The following is a 15,356-nucleotide window of genomic DNA, read 5'->3' on the forward strand; positions in this document are numbered from 1 at the left end:
CTGCACCATTTTCTAGTGGGCAAATGCCCCATTATGAACATGCTTGGGGTTACAGTTGACCAGAAATTCAATTGGACTCATTGCATAAACATAGTGACTAACACCGGCCATCCATGTCTGAGTCGGAGCTGGAGGAATTGGACCTGGGGCAAAAATGTCCCAGGAGCAGCTGTAAGAAAATAACAGGCCTACATTCCTGGACTTAGACGGGACGAATGTAGTAATTGGAATGAGGTCAGCCAGGTGGATCTGAGTATGAGTTCCCTGACTGGGGCTATTAACCTGGGCCTATCAGGACATCCTCGCTGACAGGTATAAACAGGAGGTTCAAGGATTCTCCTCACTGTAAGGACTGGCTCTGAGCTAGCTGGTCAGAGTCAGCATACTGTGCACATGTAAATAAAGGGTGACTTGCTGATGGAATACTGACCTCCATCACGTTATTTCACTGTCTTAGAGTTTGGTGAATTTCTGCAATATATCTTGTAGATGGTTACACACTACTTCTACTGAGTGTCGGTGGTGGAGGGAGTGAATGCTTCCAGATGTGATTCCAATCAAGTGGACCCCTTTGTCCTGGATGTTTTCCAGCTTCTGGAGTTTTGTTGGAACTGAGACCATCCAGGCCAGTGGGAAGTATTCCATTACACTGCTGAATTATGCCTTTTAGATGGTGGACAGGCTTTGGGGAGTTAGGATGTAAGGTGCTCCCTAACTATTCCTAGTCTCTCACCTGCTGTAGTAGTCACTGTGTTTATGTAATGTGTCCATTTGAATTTCTGGCCAATGGTAACCACAAGAATGTTGATAATGGGGGAATTCAGTGATGGTAACACCTTCAAATATCAAGGGATGGTGATTAGATTATTGCTTATTAGAGGTGGTCAATGCCTAGTAGTTATGTGGTACAAAAGTTTCTTGCCACTTGTTAGCCCAAGCCTGGATATTGATCTGGTCCGTTTGTTGTGAGATGGCTTAGCTCTGTCTATCACTTGCTACTTCTGCTTGGCATGCAAGTAGTCCTATTTGATTGCTTCATCAGGTTGATGCCTTGATTTCAGGTACACCTTATGCTGCTCCTAGCGTGCCTTCCTCAACTCTCCTTTGATACAGGTTGATTCCCTGGCTTAATAGTAATGGTTGAGTAGGGGATATGCTGTACGATGAGGTTACAGATTTTTTTTGTGCTGGAGTACAATTCTGCTGCTGTTAATGGCCCACAATGCCTCAAGCATGCCCAATCTTGAGTTACCAAATCTGTTTGAAATCTGTCCCATTTAGCAGTGAGACAATGCCACAAACACATAGAGGATATTCTCCGTGTAAAGGCAGGACTTTGTCTCCACAAGGACTTTGCGGTGGTCATTCTTACTGATGCTATCTTGGGATGAGGTCAAGTATGTTTTTCCCTCTTGTTAGTTCTCTCACCACTTGCTGCAGTCCATTTTAGCACCTATGTCTTTTAAGACCTAGCCAGCTCGATCAGCTGTTCTGATACAGAGCCATTCTTAATGGTGGATATTGAAATCCAGAGTACATTTTGTACCTTGTCACTATCAGTGCTTCCTCTAAGTGTTGTTCACAATGGATGACTACTTATCAGCTGATGGAGGACTGTACGTGGTAATCAACAAGAAGTTTCCTTGCCTGCGTAACATGAAACCATAGTGGGATTTGAGCCTGGCCCCAGGGCATTAGCAAAGTTTCTGGATTGATAGTCTCATTGTAATACCACTAGGCTATCATCTCCTCTTAGTTATCGAGATGTACAGCACGGAAACAGACCCTTCGGTCCAACTCGTCCATGCCAACCAGATATCCTAACCTAATCTAATCTCATTTGCCAGCACTTGGCCTATATTCCTCTCAACATACTTGACCTCATCCCAAGATAGCATCAGTAAGAATGACCACCACAAAGTCCTTGTGGAGACAAAGTCCTGCCTTTACACGGAGAATATCCTCTATATGTTTGTGGCATTGTCTCACTGCTAAATGGGACAGATTTCAAACAGATTTGGTAACTCAAGATTGGGCATGCATGGGGCATTTTGGGCCATTCACAGCAGCAGAATTCATATACCCACCCTGACTCTTCTAGACAGTAAAGGTGTCAAGCGTTTGGGGAGAGTGCAGGAGCTTGGCATTGAAATAGAAGTTCAGTTGTGATCATATTGAGTAAACTTGGTCTACTGTTGCTCCTATGTTTCTGTCAACCACAGGACAAAACTGCGGGAGTTCCTCAGGGTAGTGTCCTTAACCCATCCATCACCAGCTGCATCAGCCACAGCATCTCCTCTGTTAGAAGGCCACAAGTGGGCATACTTGCTGGTGGTAGCACAATGTTTAGTATCATTTGTGATCAAAATACTGAAGCAATTCATGTGAAATGCAGCCTTACATGGACAGCATTCAGCCTTAGCCTGATAAGTGGCAAATATAGAAATGACAGACAATGACCATCGTCAACAAAAGAGAATCTAACCATTGTGCATGCCCCACTATCATCATCCTGGGGCTTAACATTGATCAGTAACTGAACTAGATCAGTCACAAGAGTACTATGGTTACTTGATCAAGGCTCAGTACTTATGGTGAGTAACTCGCCACCTGACTCCTCAAAACCTGTCCATCTGCAAGGCATAAGTCAGATATGTGGTGGAATACTCTCTACTTATCTGGATGAGTGCAGATCCAACAACACTCAAGAAACTTCACACCATCCAGGACAAAGCAGCTCTCTTAATTGAGTCCTTTTTTATCAACTGCAACTGTCATTGTCCCCATCACTACTGATGCACAGTAGCAGCAGTGTGTACCATCTACAAAATGCACTGGAACAACTTTATTCTTTGCCACCTTCTAAACTAGCAATCTCGAAGGATGAACAGCAAATACATGGGAACACCATTTCAGGTTCCTCTCTAAATCCCACACTTTGTTAACTTGGAATAATATTGCCATTTCTTCACCGATGTTGGGTCAAAATTCTGGAGCCTACTTTCTGTCAGCATTATACATGTACCTACACTGTATGGACTGCAGTGGTTCAATAATGCAGTCCACCATCACCATTTCAATGATAGTTAGGAATGGGCAATGAATACTGGTCTAGCCAACAATGACAAATGCTGACAGAAAGCAAACTTAAGAATTTTGACCCAACATTCATGAAGAAATGGCAATGTTATTCCAAGTTAAGACAGTGTGGGGTTTAGAGAGGAACCTGAAATGATGGTGTTCCCATATATTTACTGTTTGTCCTTCCAGGCAGTAGCAGTCAGTTTAGCCCAGAGGGATTTTAAAATAAATAAGTGGGGTGGTAGAGAGTGGAAAAAGTACAAACATTTAATGTCTATCATACGGTGGTCTCCCCAGTACAGAGCTGGCTGCAATGTGAGCAGAGAATAGAGCATGCTAACTTGAAATATATACATGTGCATTTATGTTGCACTTGGAAGGACTGTGTGTACTTGGAAGAAGTGGTGAGAGGCAGGTTTTTCCTCCTGGAAAATAGCTGTTATAGGAGAGGGCTTTTGAAGGTGATTGAAGAATGGTGTAGGGTGTGAGGGAGAGAGCTCTGAAATTTTGAAACTAGGATATTTGATACGTGTGTTTAATGGTGGCTTCATGCTGGAGATGGTATAAATGGCTGAGAAGGAACTGTGGGCAAGTGACCAATTATTGTTCACAAAGGCTTTCTGTTTGCCACCCACTGTGTTTGGTCCTTAGGTAGCTTGGGGCTGAAGTGAGAAATGAGGATTTGGGTGTGGTATTAGTGAATAAAAGTCAGAATCATAGAATACCCACAGTGTGGAAACAGGCCATTCAACCATTGAGTCCACACTGATGCACCAAAGAGCATCTCACAAAGACCTATACCCTCCCCATACCCTATAACCCTGTATTTCCCATGGCTAAAGCACCTAGCCTGCACATCCCTGGATGCGATGGGCAATTAACCATGGCCAATCTACCTAATCATGAAATCTCTGGACTCTGGGAGGAAACTGGAGCATTTGGAGGAAATGTGTGCAGACGTGTGGAGAACGTACAAACTCCATACAGACAGTCACCCGAGTGGCTCGCTAACTGCCAGCTGAAGGAAAACATCAAGTTCTGTACTATACTTAAGGAATGACATTGGCGATGACATCAGGTTTCCTGCAGGTGGCAAAGTTCTCCCTTGCAGTCTTCAGGACAATTTAAAACACCAGTTTTTTTTGATTTGCCAGGAAAACTAGAGGTAATACTGTCTGAAAATATAAGAAGGCAGTAGTAGTTGAGGTACTAGCACAACACTGGGGTTTAGAGGAAATGTCAGAGGGTCTGGGGAGTGAAACATTTTACTCTGTGATATTCAGTTACAGTTCAAGCAGCTTGATCTAAGGGCAAGAGGGAAGAAACTAGAGATGTAAATCAGATTAGATTAGATTAGATTTCCCACAATGTGGAAACAGGCCCTTCTGCCCAACATTAGTGAACTAGAATTGTAATTATTAATGCGGGTGATAGATTGTAAGACTATAAAATACAGGAGCAGAATTAGGTATTCAGCACAACGAGTCTGCTCCACATTCAGTTGAGGCTGATATGTTTCTTAATCCCATTAAAGATGGTCTTCGATAAGGTGCCGCACAGGAGGCTACTGAATAAGGTAAGGGCTTATGGTGTTAGAGGCGAGTTGCTAGCATGGATAGAAGCCTGACTGTCAGGCAGAAAGCAGACAATGGGGATAAAAGGGTACTTCTCAGGATGGTAGCTGGTGATGTGGTGTTCCGCAAATCTCACTTTTGGGACCACAATGTTTCACTTTATATATAGATGAAGGAAGTGAGGGCATTCTGGCTAAATTTGAAGATGATACAAGTTAGATAGAGGGACAGGTCACATTGAGGAGTTGGTGGTGGCGGGGTGAGGGGGGGTGCGTGGTGGCTGCAGAAGGATTTCGAAAGGTTAGAAGAGTGGTCAAAGTAGTGGTAGATGGAGTACAGTGTGGAAAAGTGTGAGGTCATGCACTTTGGTAAGAAGAATAGAGGCATGGATTATTTTCTAAATGGGGAGGAAATTCAACAGTCTGAAGTGCAAAGAGACTTGCGAGTTCTAGTCCAGGATTCTGTCAAGGTAAACTTGCAGGTTGAGTCAGTAGTTAGGAAAGCAGGTCAATGTTGGCATTTATTTTGAGAGGACTTGAATAGAAAAGCAAGGATGTACATCTGAGGCTCTACATGGCTCTGGACAGACAACATTTGGAGTATTGTGTGCAGTTTTTTGCCCCATATCTCAGGATGGATGTACTGGCTGTGGATCATGTTCAGAGGAGGTTCATGAGAATGATCCCAGGAATGAAAGGCTTAACATATGAGGAACGTTTGAGGACTCTAGGTGTATGCTTGATGGAGCTTTGAAGGATGAGAGGGGATCTAATTGAAACAGTAGAGAATACTGAAAGGTCTGGACAGAGTGGATGTTGGGAAGATGTTTCCATTGGCAGGAGAGACTAGGACCTGAGGGCACAGCTTTAGAGTAAAGGGAGGACCTTTTAGAATGGAGATAAGGAGAAACGTCTTCAGCCAGAGAGTGGTGAATCTATGGGATTCATTGCCACAGACCACTGTGGAGGCCAGATCATTGAATATATTTAAGACTGAGATAGATAGGTTCTTGATTATCAATGGGGTCAGTGTTTATGGGGAGAAAGCAGGAGAATGGGGTTGAGAAATTTATCAGCCACGATTAATGGTGGAACAGACTCAATGGGCTGAATGGCCTAATTTCTACTCCTATGTCTCATAGTCAATGATAACTGATGAGTACAAGCTGATCCATAAAACGTTTTCATGTCACCTCTAGAAATTCAAAGGGATCAAAATTAGGAGAGTAAAATGAAATCAAGTAACCAAAATAAAGAATGGATAGCTGGAAATACACTCAGTCATGTCCTCAGACCAGAAAGGAAGGTACTGAAAGTGGAGGTAAAGAATTGGAAGCTAAGGTGTTTCCATTGTAGCAAGGTGAGACATGTTCATTCACAATGCTTTGAGTTGTGAGGCAAATCTGGGACCTGTTGGAGCTCTCAAGAGTTCAAAAAGGAAACTCAGTGAAAAGACCATGGATAAGATTGTAGCTTTAACTGAAGCTAAGAGACTGGGGATAAACATCACCTATGAGTTCAGGAATATTTAGGGTACATGAGAGATGTGAAGAGTTTTATTTCAAGGGAAGGCCATCTTAATAAATGAAATATTATTGGCTGGCTTTGATTTTTTTCAGACTTGACAATTCACGTTAATAATTTGGGGGAGGGAGATGATGTCTTGTAAATTGGTAAATTGGGAATAGAGATGTCACTGGGGTTTTTGTTTTAAAAAAAACTAAACCAGTATCAGAAGATGCAATTGGCATTACGGAGACTTTCAGATTGTTGTTAGCTCTTAAACTCTTTGAAGTCTATGTTCAGCATGTTAACAAGGAAGTGCTAATTTACAGTAACCATCCTCCATTTGTCTTCATTGGAAATTGTATAACTTTATTACATTACAAATCTTTTAACTTTGAGGATTTCAAGAATAACGAAGCTTGATTTCTGGCTGTTAGCCCAGTGAGGCATGACAATGCAAAATGGTTGGATAAAGTTTAAATGAACAAACACTGTATATAGGAAATAAGCATAATATAGCAAGTGAAGAGGGCTCTCAGTAGAACATAAACCTGAACAATGTTGTGTGAATTCAATGTTATTACTTGAGTTTTTCCCTGTCTCTAACTACCAAGCCTGAAAAACCCACTTAGCGTTATCGGGATATACAGCACAGAAACTGACCTTTCAGTCTAACTGATCCTTGCCGACCAGATATCCTAAATAAATCTAGTCCCATTCCCTAGCATTTGGCCCTTATCCCTCTAAACCTTTTCTATTCATAGCTACATCCAGGTGTTTTTAAATGTGATAATTGGCAGCCTCTACCACTTCCTCTGGAAGTTCATTCCATACACGCACCCCCCCAACATGAAAAAGTTTCCCTTAGCTCCCTTTTAAATCTTTCCCCCCTCACCTTAAACCTACACCCTCGAATTTTAGCTTCCTCCACCCCAGGGAAAAGATCTTGTCTATTTATCCTATCCATGCCCCTCATGATTTTATAAACGTGTATGAGGTCACCCTTCACCCACTCCAAGAAAAAAAGCCCCAGCCTATTCAAACTCTCCCTATAGTTCAAACCCTCCAAACCTGGCAACATCTTTGTAAATCTTTTCTGAACCCTTTCAAGTTTCACAACATTCTACAATGGGGAGATCAGAATTGCGTACAGTATTTCAAAGGTAGCCTAACCAATGTCCTATGCAGTCACAGCATTACCTCCCAACTCCTTTACTCCTCTGACCAATAAAGGTAATACCAAATGCCTTCTTCACTTTATATTGTTAAAAGGTAGAACTAGATGAGTTTAAGTCAAGTTCAAATTGCATTGTGTTTTGAATGGCTTTCAGAGAAGATTTTTGAAACAAGGTACTTGATGATTAACTGCCACCTTTTTTTAGGCTTGCCTCGGCATCATTTACACAGTGTATGTCGACAGTCTGAATGTGAACTTGGAAAATGTGATTGCCAATCTTTTTACATGTTTGGTGCCCGTTGCTGGAGGGTCTCAGGTAAGAGAAATTCTGTTATTTCTACAAAAATTTAACCTTTAGAATTAATCGCCTATTCCTTTGCTTGGGCAGTCTGTTTAATTGCTTTCAAGACTTGAAGGTTCTGGAAACAGGCACAATGATACTTCAGTATGCACTAATGATGTGCACCATTATTAAGCAGTATACAGTCCAGGATGTAATGGGACAAATTATGCCCTTCTTTGTATTGGTCCTTGATTTTCTCAGACATTTGCTACACTCTGTAGATAGCCCCACCTAAATTATTGAAAGCTATTCTGGTCACTCAGCTGATCCGTTTAGTCAATGGTGACTGCCTGTTTCTAGATTCATGCGATTATTTATGCTTTAGACAATTAGGATGATGAGTAATTGGACAAGCGACTGGCATTGATGTAATGTCTGACCTTTGTACAATTGACAGTGTAAGATTCCATCAAAGCCATGAAATCTCATTCCTGAAATCTGAAAATGTTTCTCTATTCCTTTTAATAATTCTATCCGCTTTGCTTAGCAGTTTTAAGAACCTAAGAATAATAGAAATAAAAGCAGGAGAATAATTTGTCATTTAGGATGCTTATGGCTAATCTACCTCAGTTACATCTTCCAGTACTATCCCTGTTGGCTTCAATTTCCTTACTATCTAAATATCTGTCCATCAGGAGCAGAGGCAGGCCATTCAGCCTGCTTAGAGTCTGCTCCCCTGTTCAATGATATGATAATCCTTAACTCCAGAAGAGACTCCTCCGCTTCTTCAAAAATGTAACACCTTATTCTGAAATTATGCTGTCTGATCCCAGACTCTCAAACCAAGGGAGCAACATTTCCAATGTACCCTGTCAAATCCCTAAAAATCTTGAATGTTTCAAAGGGGTCACTTGTCTTCTAAGCACTAATGAGTATAGGCGCAACCTATTCAACCTGTCTTCATAAGATTGTCATTCCATACCCAGAATTTGCCGAGTGAAGCTTCTCTGGACTGCGTTCAAATCCAGTATATCTTTCCTTAGATAGGGCAGAAACTATTCAGTATTTCAGTGTGGTCTGAGTGGTGCTTTGTATAGTTTTAACAAAATTTCATTATTTTTCTATTGCATTTCCTTTGAAATAAATTACTTTCCTTATTTAATCATTGAATTTGGATGCTCGCTTTTTGAGGTATATGCATGAGGATTGCCAAAGCTCGCTCTCCTTTAGCTTTCTGCATTCTTTCTCCATTTTAAATAATATTTAGCTCCTGGTTCTTCTTGCCATTGTGCATAGATTAGATTAGATTCCCTACAGTGTGGAAGCAGACCCTTTGACCCAACCAGTCCAAAGTAACCTACCCAGACCCATTTCCCTCTGACTAATGCACCTAACACTGTGGGCAATTTACCATGGCCAATTCACCTGACCTGCACATTTTAGTAACTGTGGGAGAAAACCGGAGCACCCGGAGGAAACGCACGCAGACACGGGGAGAATGTGCAAACTCCACACAGACAGTTGTCCGAGGCTGGAATTGAACCTGGGACTCTGGTGCTGTGAGGCAGCCTTACATTTCTGCCGTGTTATGTCCCATCTGCCATGTTTTGTCCACTTGCTTAAATATCTATACCCTTGTGTATACTCTGTCATTCTCACCACTTGCTTGCCCATGTATTTTTGTTCCACTTACAAACTTAACTGTGGTACATATATTTAACTCCTTTAAATCATTAAAATATTGTAAATAACTGTGGCTGTGGTACTGATGCCTGCAATAGTCCACTAGTTACAGGTTGCTATCCTGAAAATGTCACACCCCCATCTCAACTCTGTCTTCTGTTAGTTAGCCAATCCTCAATCCATGCTAATATACTACCTCCAACACCATGGCTTCTTCATCTTACTCCTGTGTGGTACCTTATCAAGTTGCCTTCTGCAAATCCAAATATATCACAACCGCTGCTTCCCCTTTATTTATCCTATTTGTTACCTTCTCAAGGAATTCTAATAAATTTGTTGGGCATGATTTCCCCTTCAAGAGGCCATACTGACTCTACTGTCAGTGGATGGTATGATGGCACAGTGGTTGGCACTGCTGCCTTATAGCGCCAGAGACCCGGGTTCAATTCCCACCTCAGGCGACTGACTGTGTGGAGTTTGCACATTCTCCCCGTGTCTGTGTGGGTTTCCTCCGGGTGCTCCGGTTTCCTCCCACAGTCCAAAAATGTGCAGGTTAGGTGAATTGGCCATGTTAAATTGCCCGTACTGTTAGGTGAAGGGGTAAATGTCGGGAATGTATCTGCGTGGGTTGCGCTTTGGCAGGTCGGGGTTGACTTGTTGGGCCGAAGGGCCTGTTTCCACACTGTAAGTAATCTAAAAAAAATCTACTTGATCATCGTTTGTCTTTTGAAAAGCTCTGCTGTTATAATAGGCTGTGTAACATTTTTCCAATAACAGTTGTTAAGCTAACTGGCCTATAATTGGCTGATTCCCGGTACTCTGAAACTGGTCCAGAATCTTAGGATTCTTGAAAGGTTACTCCCCAGTGCATCAATTATCTCTGTAGCTACTTCCTTTAGTATCCTCGGATGCATCCCACCAGGTCCAGGTGTTTATAAGTCATTAGCTCCATCAGTTTCCAATGTTAGTTATTATATTTGTTTCCTCTCCTTTTGCTACTTAATTATTTTGTAAATTTAGAATGCTATCGGTGACTTGCACTGTGAAGACTGATGGAAAGTGTTTATTCAACTCTGCTCCCACTGTTACTTCCCAAGCCTCATTCTCAAAGTGTTCACTCTGGCTTCTCTCCTCCTCCTGTGTATATTTAAAGAAGTTGCTGTCTGTGTTGACATTACTGTAAGTTTACCGTTAAAGCTTATTGTCTCCGTCTTTATTTTTTAAGATAATCTTTTGTTGGTTTTCCATATCCCTGAATATTTAGTTCCCAACTTTGATCACCTTGCGACTATGTCTCCGTAATGGCAATAAGATCATGCCCATTTATCTATATTTGAGCAGTTAATGCATGTTTTTGTGTCAAGTATGTTATACGTTTAAGTAAAGAGCCACTAATTTTGCCTGCATATCATTTTACTTCCTTTGACCCTATTTACTGCTGCTTTTCTAGGTTTGTACACTCCATTCCTGTCCCACTCTGGGCATTGTTATTCAAACAGCTGCCCAGTAATGTTACCAAATGTTGTTGCTTTGTCAGTCTGTATTCCCCATTCCTCAGTTCACTACCATTAAGCCTCAAACAGTTAAAGCCCTTTACAGGCCTAGTTATTTGATTTTCCATGACACTGGTATCAGTGCACTTCAAGTGAAACCCATCCCATTTAAAAAGTTCCTTTATATGCCAGACTGTTAACCATTCCAGCCACACCAATCTTTTGAGTCACATATTTAACTCTTGACTGTATTCATCCTTTGCCAGTTTTCTTTGCTCCAGTAGTAATAGAGATTATTACCTTAGAGATCTGCTTTTTAATTTCTATGTCCATTTCTGCTTGAATATACTTTGACAGAGCATTTGTAGTAAAAAAAAGTCTGAAGGTTCATAATCCTGTCAGTGAGGAATTCTATCCCAAGTGGCCAACAACATATTCAAAGTTCTAATCTCCTCAGGCAGAACACTGACTTTCCCAATAATACACTGCAAAACACTAAAAAGTTTATGTTTTAATGAGTGATTTTAATGACTTAAGTCAATGGGTTTCACGATTCATCTGTCTCTGTGTTAGAAAGGTGAAATTGTTGTAATGGCAGATACACTCAAATGCAACAAGATCTGGACAATAACTAGGCTTGGACTGATAAGTGCCACATAACATTCACAGCATACAAATGCCAGGCTATGACCATCACCTTGACATTCAGTGGTGTTACCATAACTGAATCCTGGGGGTTATCATTGACTGGAAACTCATCTGGACTCATCACATAAACACGATGACTACAAGAGAAGGTCAGAAGCTGTGGCAAGTAACTGACCTCCTGACTCCCCAAGTCTGTCCATCATCAACAAGGCACAAGTCAAGAGTGTAACAGAATACTCCCCACTTGCTCGGATGAATGCAGCTCCAACAGCACTCAAGAAGTTTGACACCATCCAGGACAAAGCAGCCCGTTTGACTGGTACTATATCCACATCCACTCCTTCCACCACCAACACTCAATAACAGCAGAATGTATAATCTCCAAGATGACAACAGAAATTCACTGAAGATCCTCACACAGCACTTTCCAAACCCATGACCACTTCCATCTGATGGACAAGAGCAGTAGATATCGGGAAACCTTCAAGTTCCCCTCCAAGCCTCTCACCACCCTGACTTAAAAATATATGATCGTTCCTTCACTGCGACTGGGTCAAAATCCTGGAATTCCCTCTCTAATGGCATTGTGGGTCAACCCACAGCAGGTGGACTGCAGCGGTTCAAGAAGGTAGCTCACTAATTGATGTTGTAAATTCTATAATGTCTTAACCTATTAATTAAAGAAGAATACACATTCTACCTTTGCCAGTTAACTGAAAAATGCTTTCTCTCCATTTTAAAAAAATTTCTAATCCAGCTGTGTTCAATGTAGGGATGTATGGCCAGAAGAAAATAAAATTTTTTTAAATTGACAATGGTTCATTGGGAAAGAAGTTGGAGGCGATGAAAATTGGAGCAAGGCAAATTAGCCAAATTGTTGCTGACATCGCTGACTGGAGACCTATCAGTGTGGTTGCTCCTCCTTGGTTTATAAGTTCTACCTGTACGGCTCATTTGAGGACCCTTCTAAAATATCATCTCATCTTACTGCTGTAAGAGATTCCCTGATCAACATTACGACTCATTCTCTTTTACCTCTTTCCCTGTCTTCCAGAAGACCGTATATCCTGGTTGAGCTGCTATACAGCATCCCTCTCAACCATATCTCAGTGACAGCGATTACACTACATTTCAGTGTGTTAATTTGCGTCCTCAATGCGACTTCTTGCATTAAAATACATACCATCCAACCCTCCCTAACTCCTTTGTGCCTTAACTGACCTATATTTCCTATGCTTTCTTGACTCACTTGCAGTCTCTTGTAGTTCTGGCTGTGCATCTACCCCTGCTAAACTGTTTCTCTGAATCCCACAACTTGCCAAGTTAGTTTAAACTCTCCCCAACAGCACTAACAAGCATTCCCTCAAGAATGCTGGTCTCATTCCAGTTCGAGAGCAACCTATCCACCTTGTCTAGGTCCCAATGTCCCAGAAGTCTTAAGCCCTGTTTCCTACTCCATCTCTCCAGTCACACATTCATTTGGACTAATTTCTTAGACTCATTAGCACCTAGCAATAGAAGTAATCCAGAGATTACTGTCTTTGAGGTTCTGTTTCTCAACTGATGTCCTACTTCCTAAATTCTGGTCTCAGAACCTCATCCGTTTTTCTATTATCGGTACCAATATGAACCATTTATCTCTGTTTGTTTGTCCTCCCCCGGCAGGATGCCATGCAGGGACATTCATGGCCCCAGGGTGGTTATATACCTTTCTGGAATTTCTTTTGCAACTGCACCAATGCCTGTCTGTTCGCCTTACAATTGAATGCGCCACTACTATACCCCTGCCATTCTTCCTCCTCACCTCTTGTGTAGTTGACCCACTCACAGGGTGATGAAGTTAGCTCCCATTACTTTCTCTTGCACAGTCATCTTCCCCAACAGCATCCAAAGCTTTAAATATGTTAGAAAGGGGGATAGCCAAATGAGAGACCTTGACACTGCCTGATGGTCATCTATATTATGTGACCACCTTGTGCTATCCGCAGCATCTGTTCAATATGGATGCAGGATACAGTTCAAGAAACTTGTATTAATGACATATAAAGATTGACTAGCATTGTAGAGGGCTTTTGAGATAATTTTGTAGAAACATAGGTACCAAGAGAAAACAGGGGGAAGAATAACTTGTGGAGGGGAAGGGGGCAGGCACATTGAACTAGAGTATAGATTAATTCAGAATTTGTAAGGATTAGATGTGTGGCAAATATGCAACAGTCTAAGTAGATTTGGAATGTATGTTTATATTGCATATATTTTAAGTAAAGTTACTGAGGCTGCAGACAAGTTGCCAAACTATGATGTAGTAGCAATAACAGAGACTTGGCTCAAAAAAATGGGAAGATTGGGATCTTAATATTCTTAGTTAAAAGGTATTCCAGAAAGAGCGCAAAAGAGAAGAAAGATTGGTGGCATTATTTTTCAAATAAATTGTAGCACTGGAAATCAAGTAAATAATTGAATGGTCAAAGACAGAATATATTTGGTTGAAATTAAGGATCAAGCACCTCCACTGACGGCTATTACGTAGTGAAGAGCTAGTAGCCCCAGTGGGGTCACAGTTGAAAATTTCGGATTATGAGGTCTAAAATCACAATGGCCTACTCTCCTCCTCCTGATACTCCAGTTCTTGTTAAAAGGTTGAAAACATTTTCAAGCTTTGAAATTATATTATGGTGAAAAAGAATTTAGGACACATTGTTGTAGACCACCAAATAATAGGAACACGATGGAGAAATGTGTTGGGTAAGCTAATGGAGCTAAAGGTAGTCACGTCTCCTGGCCCTGATGGAATGCATGCCAAAGTACTAAAAGAGATGGTGGGGGAAATAGGAAATCCCCCAGTGGTAAGTTACGAAGATTGCTGGACTCTGTGGCAGTTCCAGCAGATTTGAAAGCAGCAAATGTGACATCACTGTTTAAAAAAAGGAGTTGAATCAAGGACAGGTAACTATATGCCTGTTAGTCTAATTTCTGTATTGGGAAAAATGCTTGAATGTATCATCAAGGAAGAAATAGCAAGACATCTGGATAGAAATTGTCCCACTGGGTAAATGCAGCATGGGTTCATGAAATGTACGTCATGTTTAACAAATTTACTGGAATTCTTTGAAGATGTTTTGAGCATGGTGGACAACAGGGAATTGATGGATGTGGTATATTTGGATCTCCAGAAAGCATTCAATAAGGTGCCACATGAAAGGCAACTGCATAAGATAAAGGTGCACATTGTTACAGGTAATGCATTGGCAGGGATAGAAGATTCGTTAACTAACAGAAAGCGTAGAGTGAGGATAAATGTTTTTCTAGTTGGTGATCAGTGGTTAGTGATGTTCCTCAGGGATCAGTGTTGGGAGCACAATTGTTTATAATTTATATAGATGATTTGGAGTTGGGGACCAAATGTAGTGCGTCAAAGATCAGAAATGACATTAAAATGAGTGGTGGAGCAAAGTGCGCAGAGGACACTAAGTCTGCACAGGAGTTTGGATAGATTACGTTGGTGGGCAAGGGTCTGGCAGATGGAATACAGTGTTGGTAAATGTAGGTAGGAATAACTGTAAAATTCATTATTGTTTAAATGGTGAGAAATTGCAACATGCTGTTGTGCAGAAGGACCTGAATATCCTTGTGCATAAATCATTACAAAGTTGGTTTGCAAGAGCAACAGGTGACTAAAAAGGCAAATGGAATATTGTCCTTTATCACTAGAGGGATTGAATTTGAAAGCAGGGAGGTTATGTTGTAGCAGCATAGGGTGCTGGTAAGGCCACAACTGGAGTACTGTGTACAGTTCTAGCCTCCTTACATGAGAATGGCTGTACTGGCACTAAAGAGGGTGCAGGGGAGTTTCACTCAGTTGATTTCAAAATTAAGAGGAGAGATTGAGTAGACTGGGATTATACTCATTGA

The 15,356-nt window shown here is 41.4% G+C and overlaps 1 protein-coding gene across 1 annotated transcript in view; it reads left to right on the forward strand.

Moving 5' to 3' along the window:
• Nucleotides 1-15,356, forward strand: part of sbf2 (SET binding factor 2) — a 568,047-nt gene that overhangs the window by 258,907 nt on the left and 293,784 nt on the right. Inside the window, 1 exon segment of the mRNA XM_072592265.1 lies at nt 7,543-7,653. Coding sequence (XP_072448366.1) covers nt 7,543-7,653 — 111 coding nt within the window.

The sequence above is a fragment of the Chiloscyllium punctatum genome, chromosome 22 (genome assembly GCF_047496795.1).
Source record: "Chiloscyllium punctatum isolate Juve2018m chromosome 22, sChiPun1.3, whole genome shotgun sequence".
NCBI classification, from domain to species: Eukaryota; Metazoa; Chordata; class Chondrichthyes; order Orectolobiformes; family Hemiscylliidae; genus Chiloscyllium; species Chiloscyllium punctatum.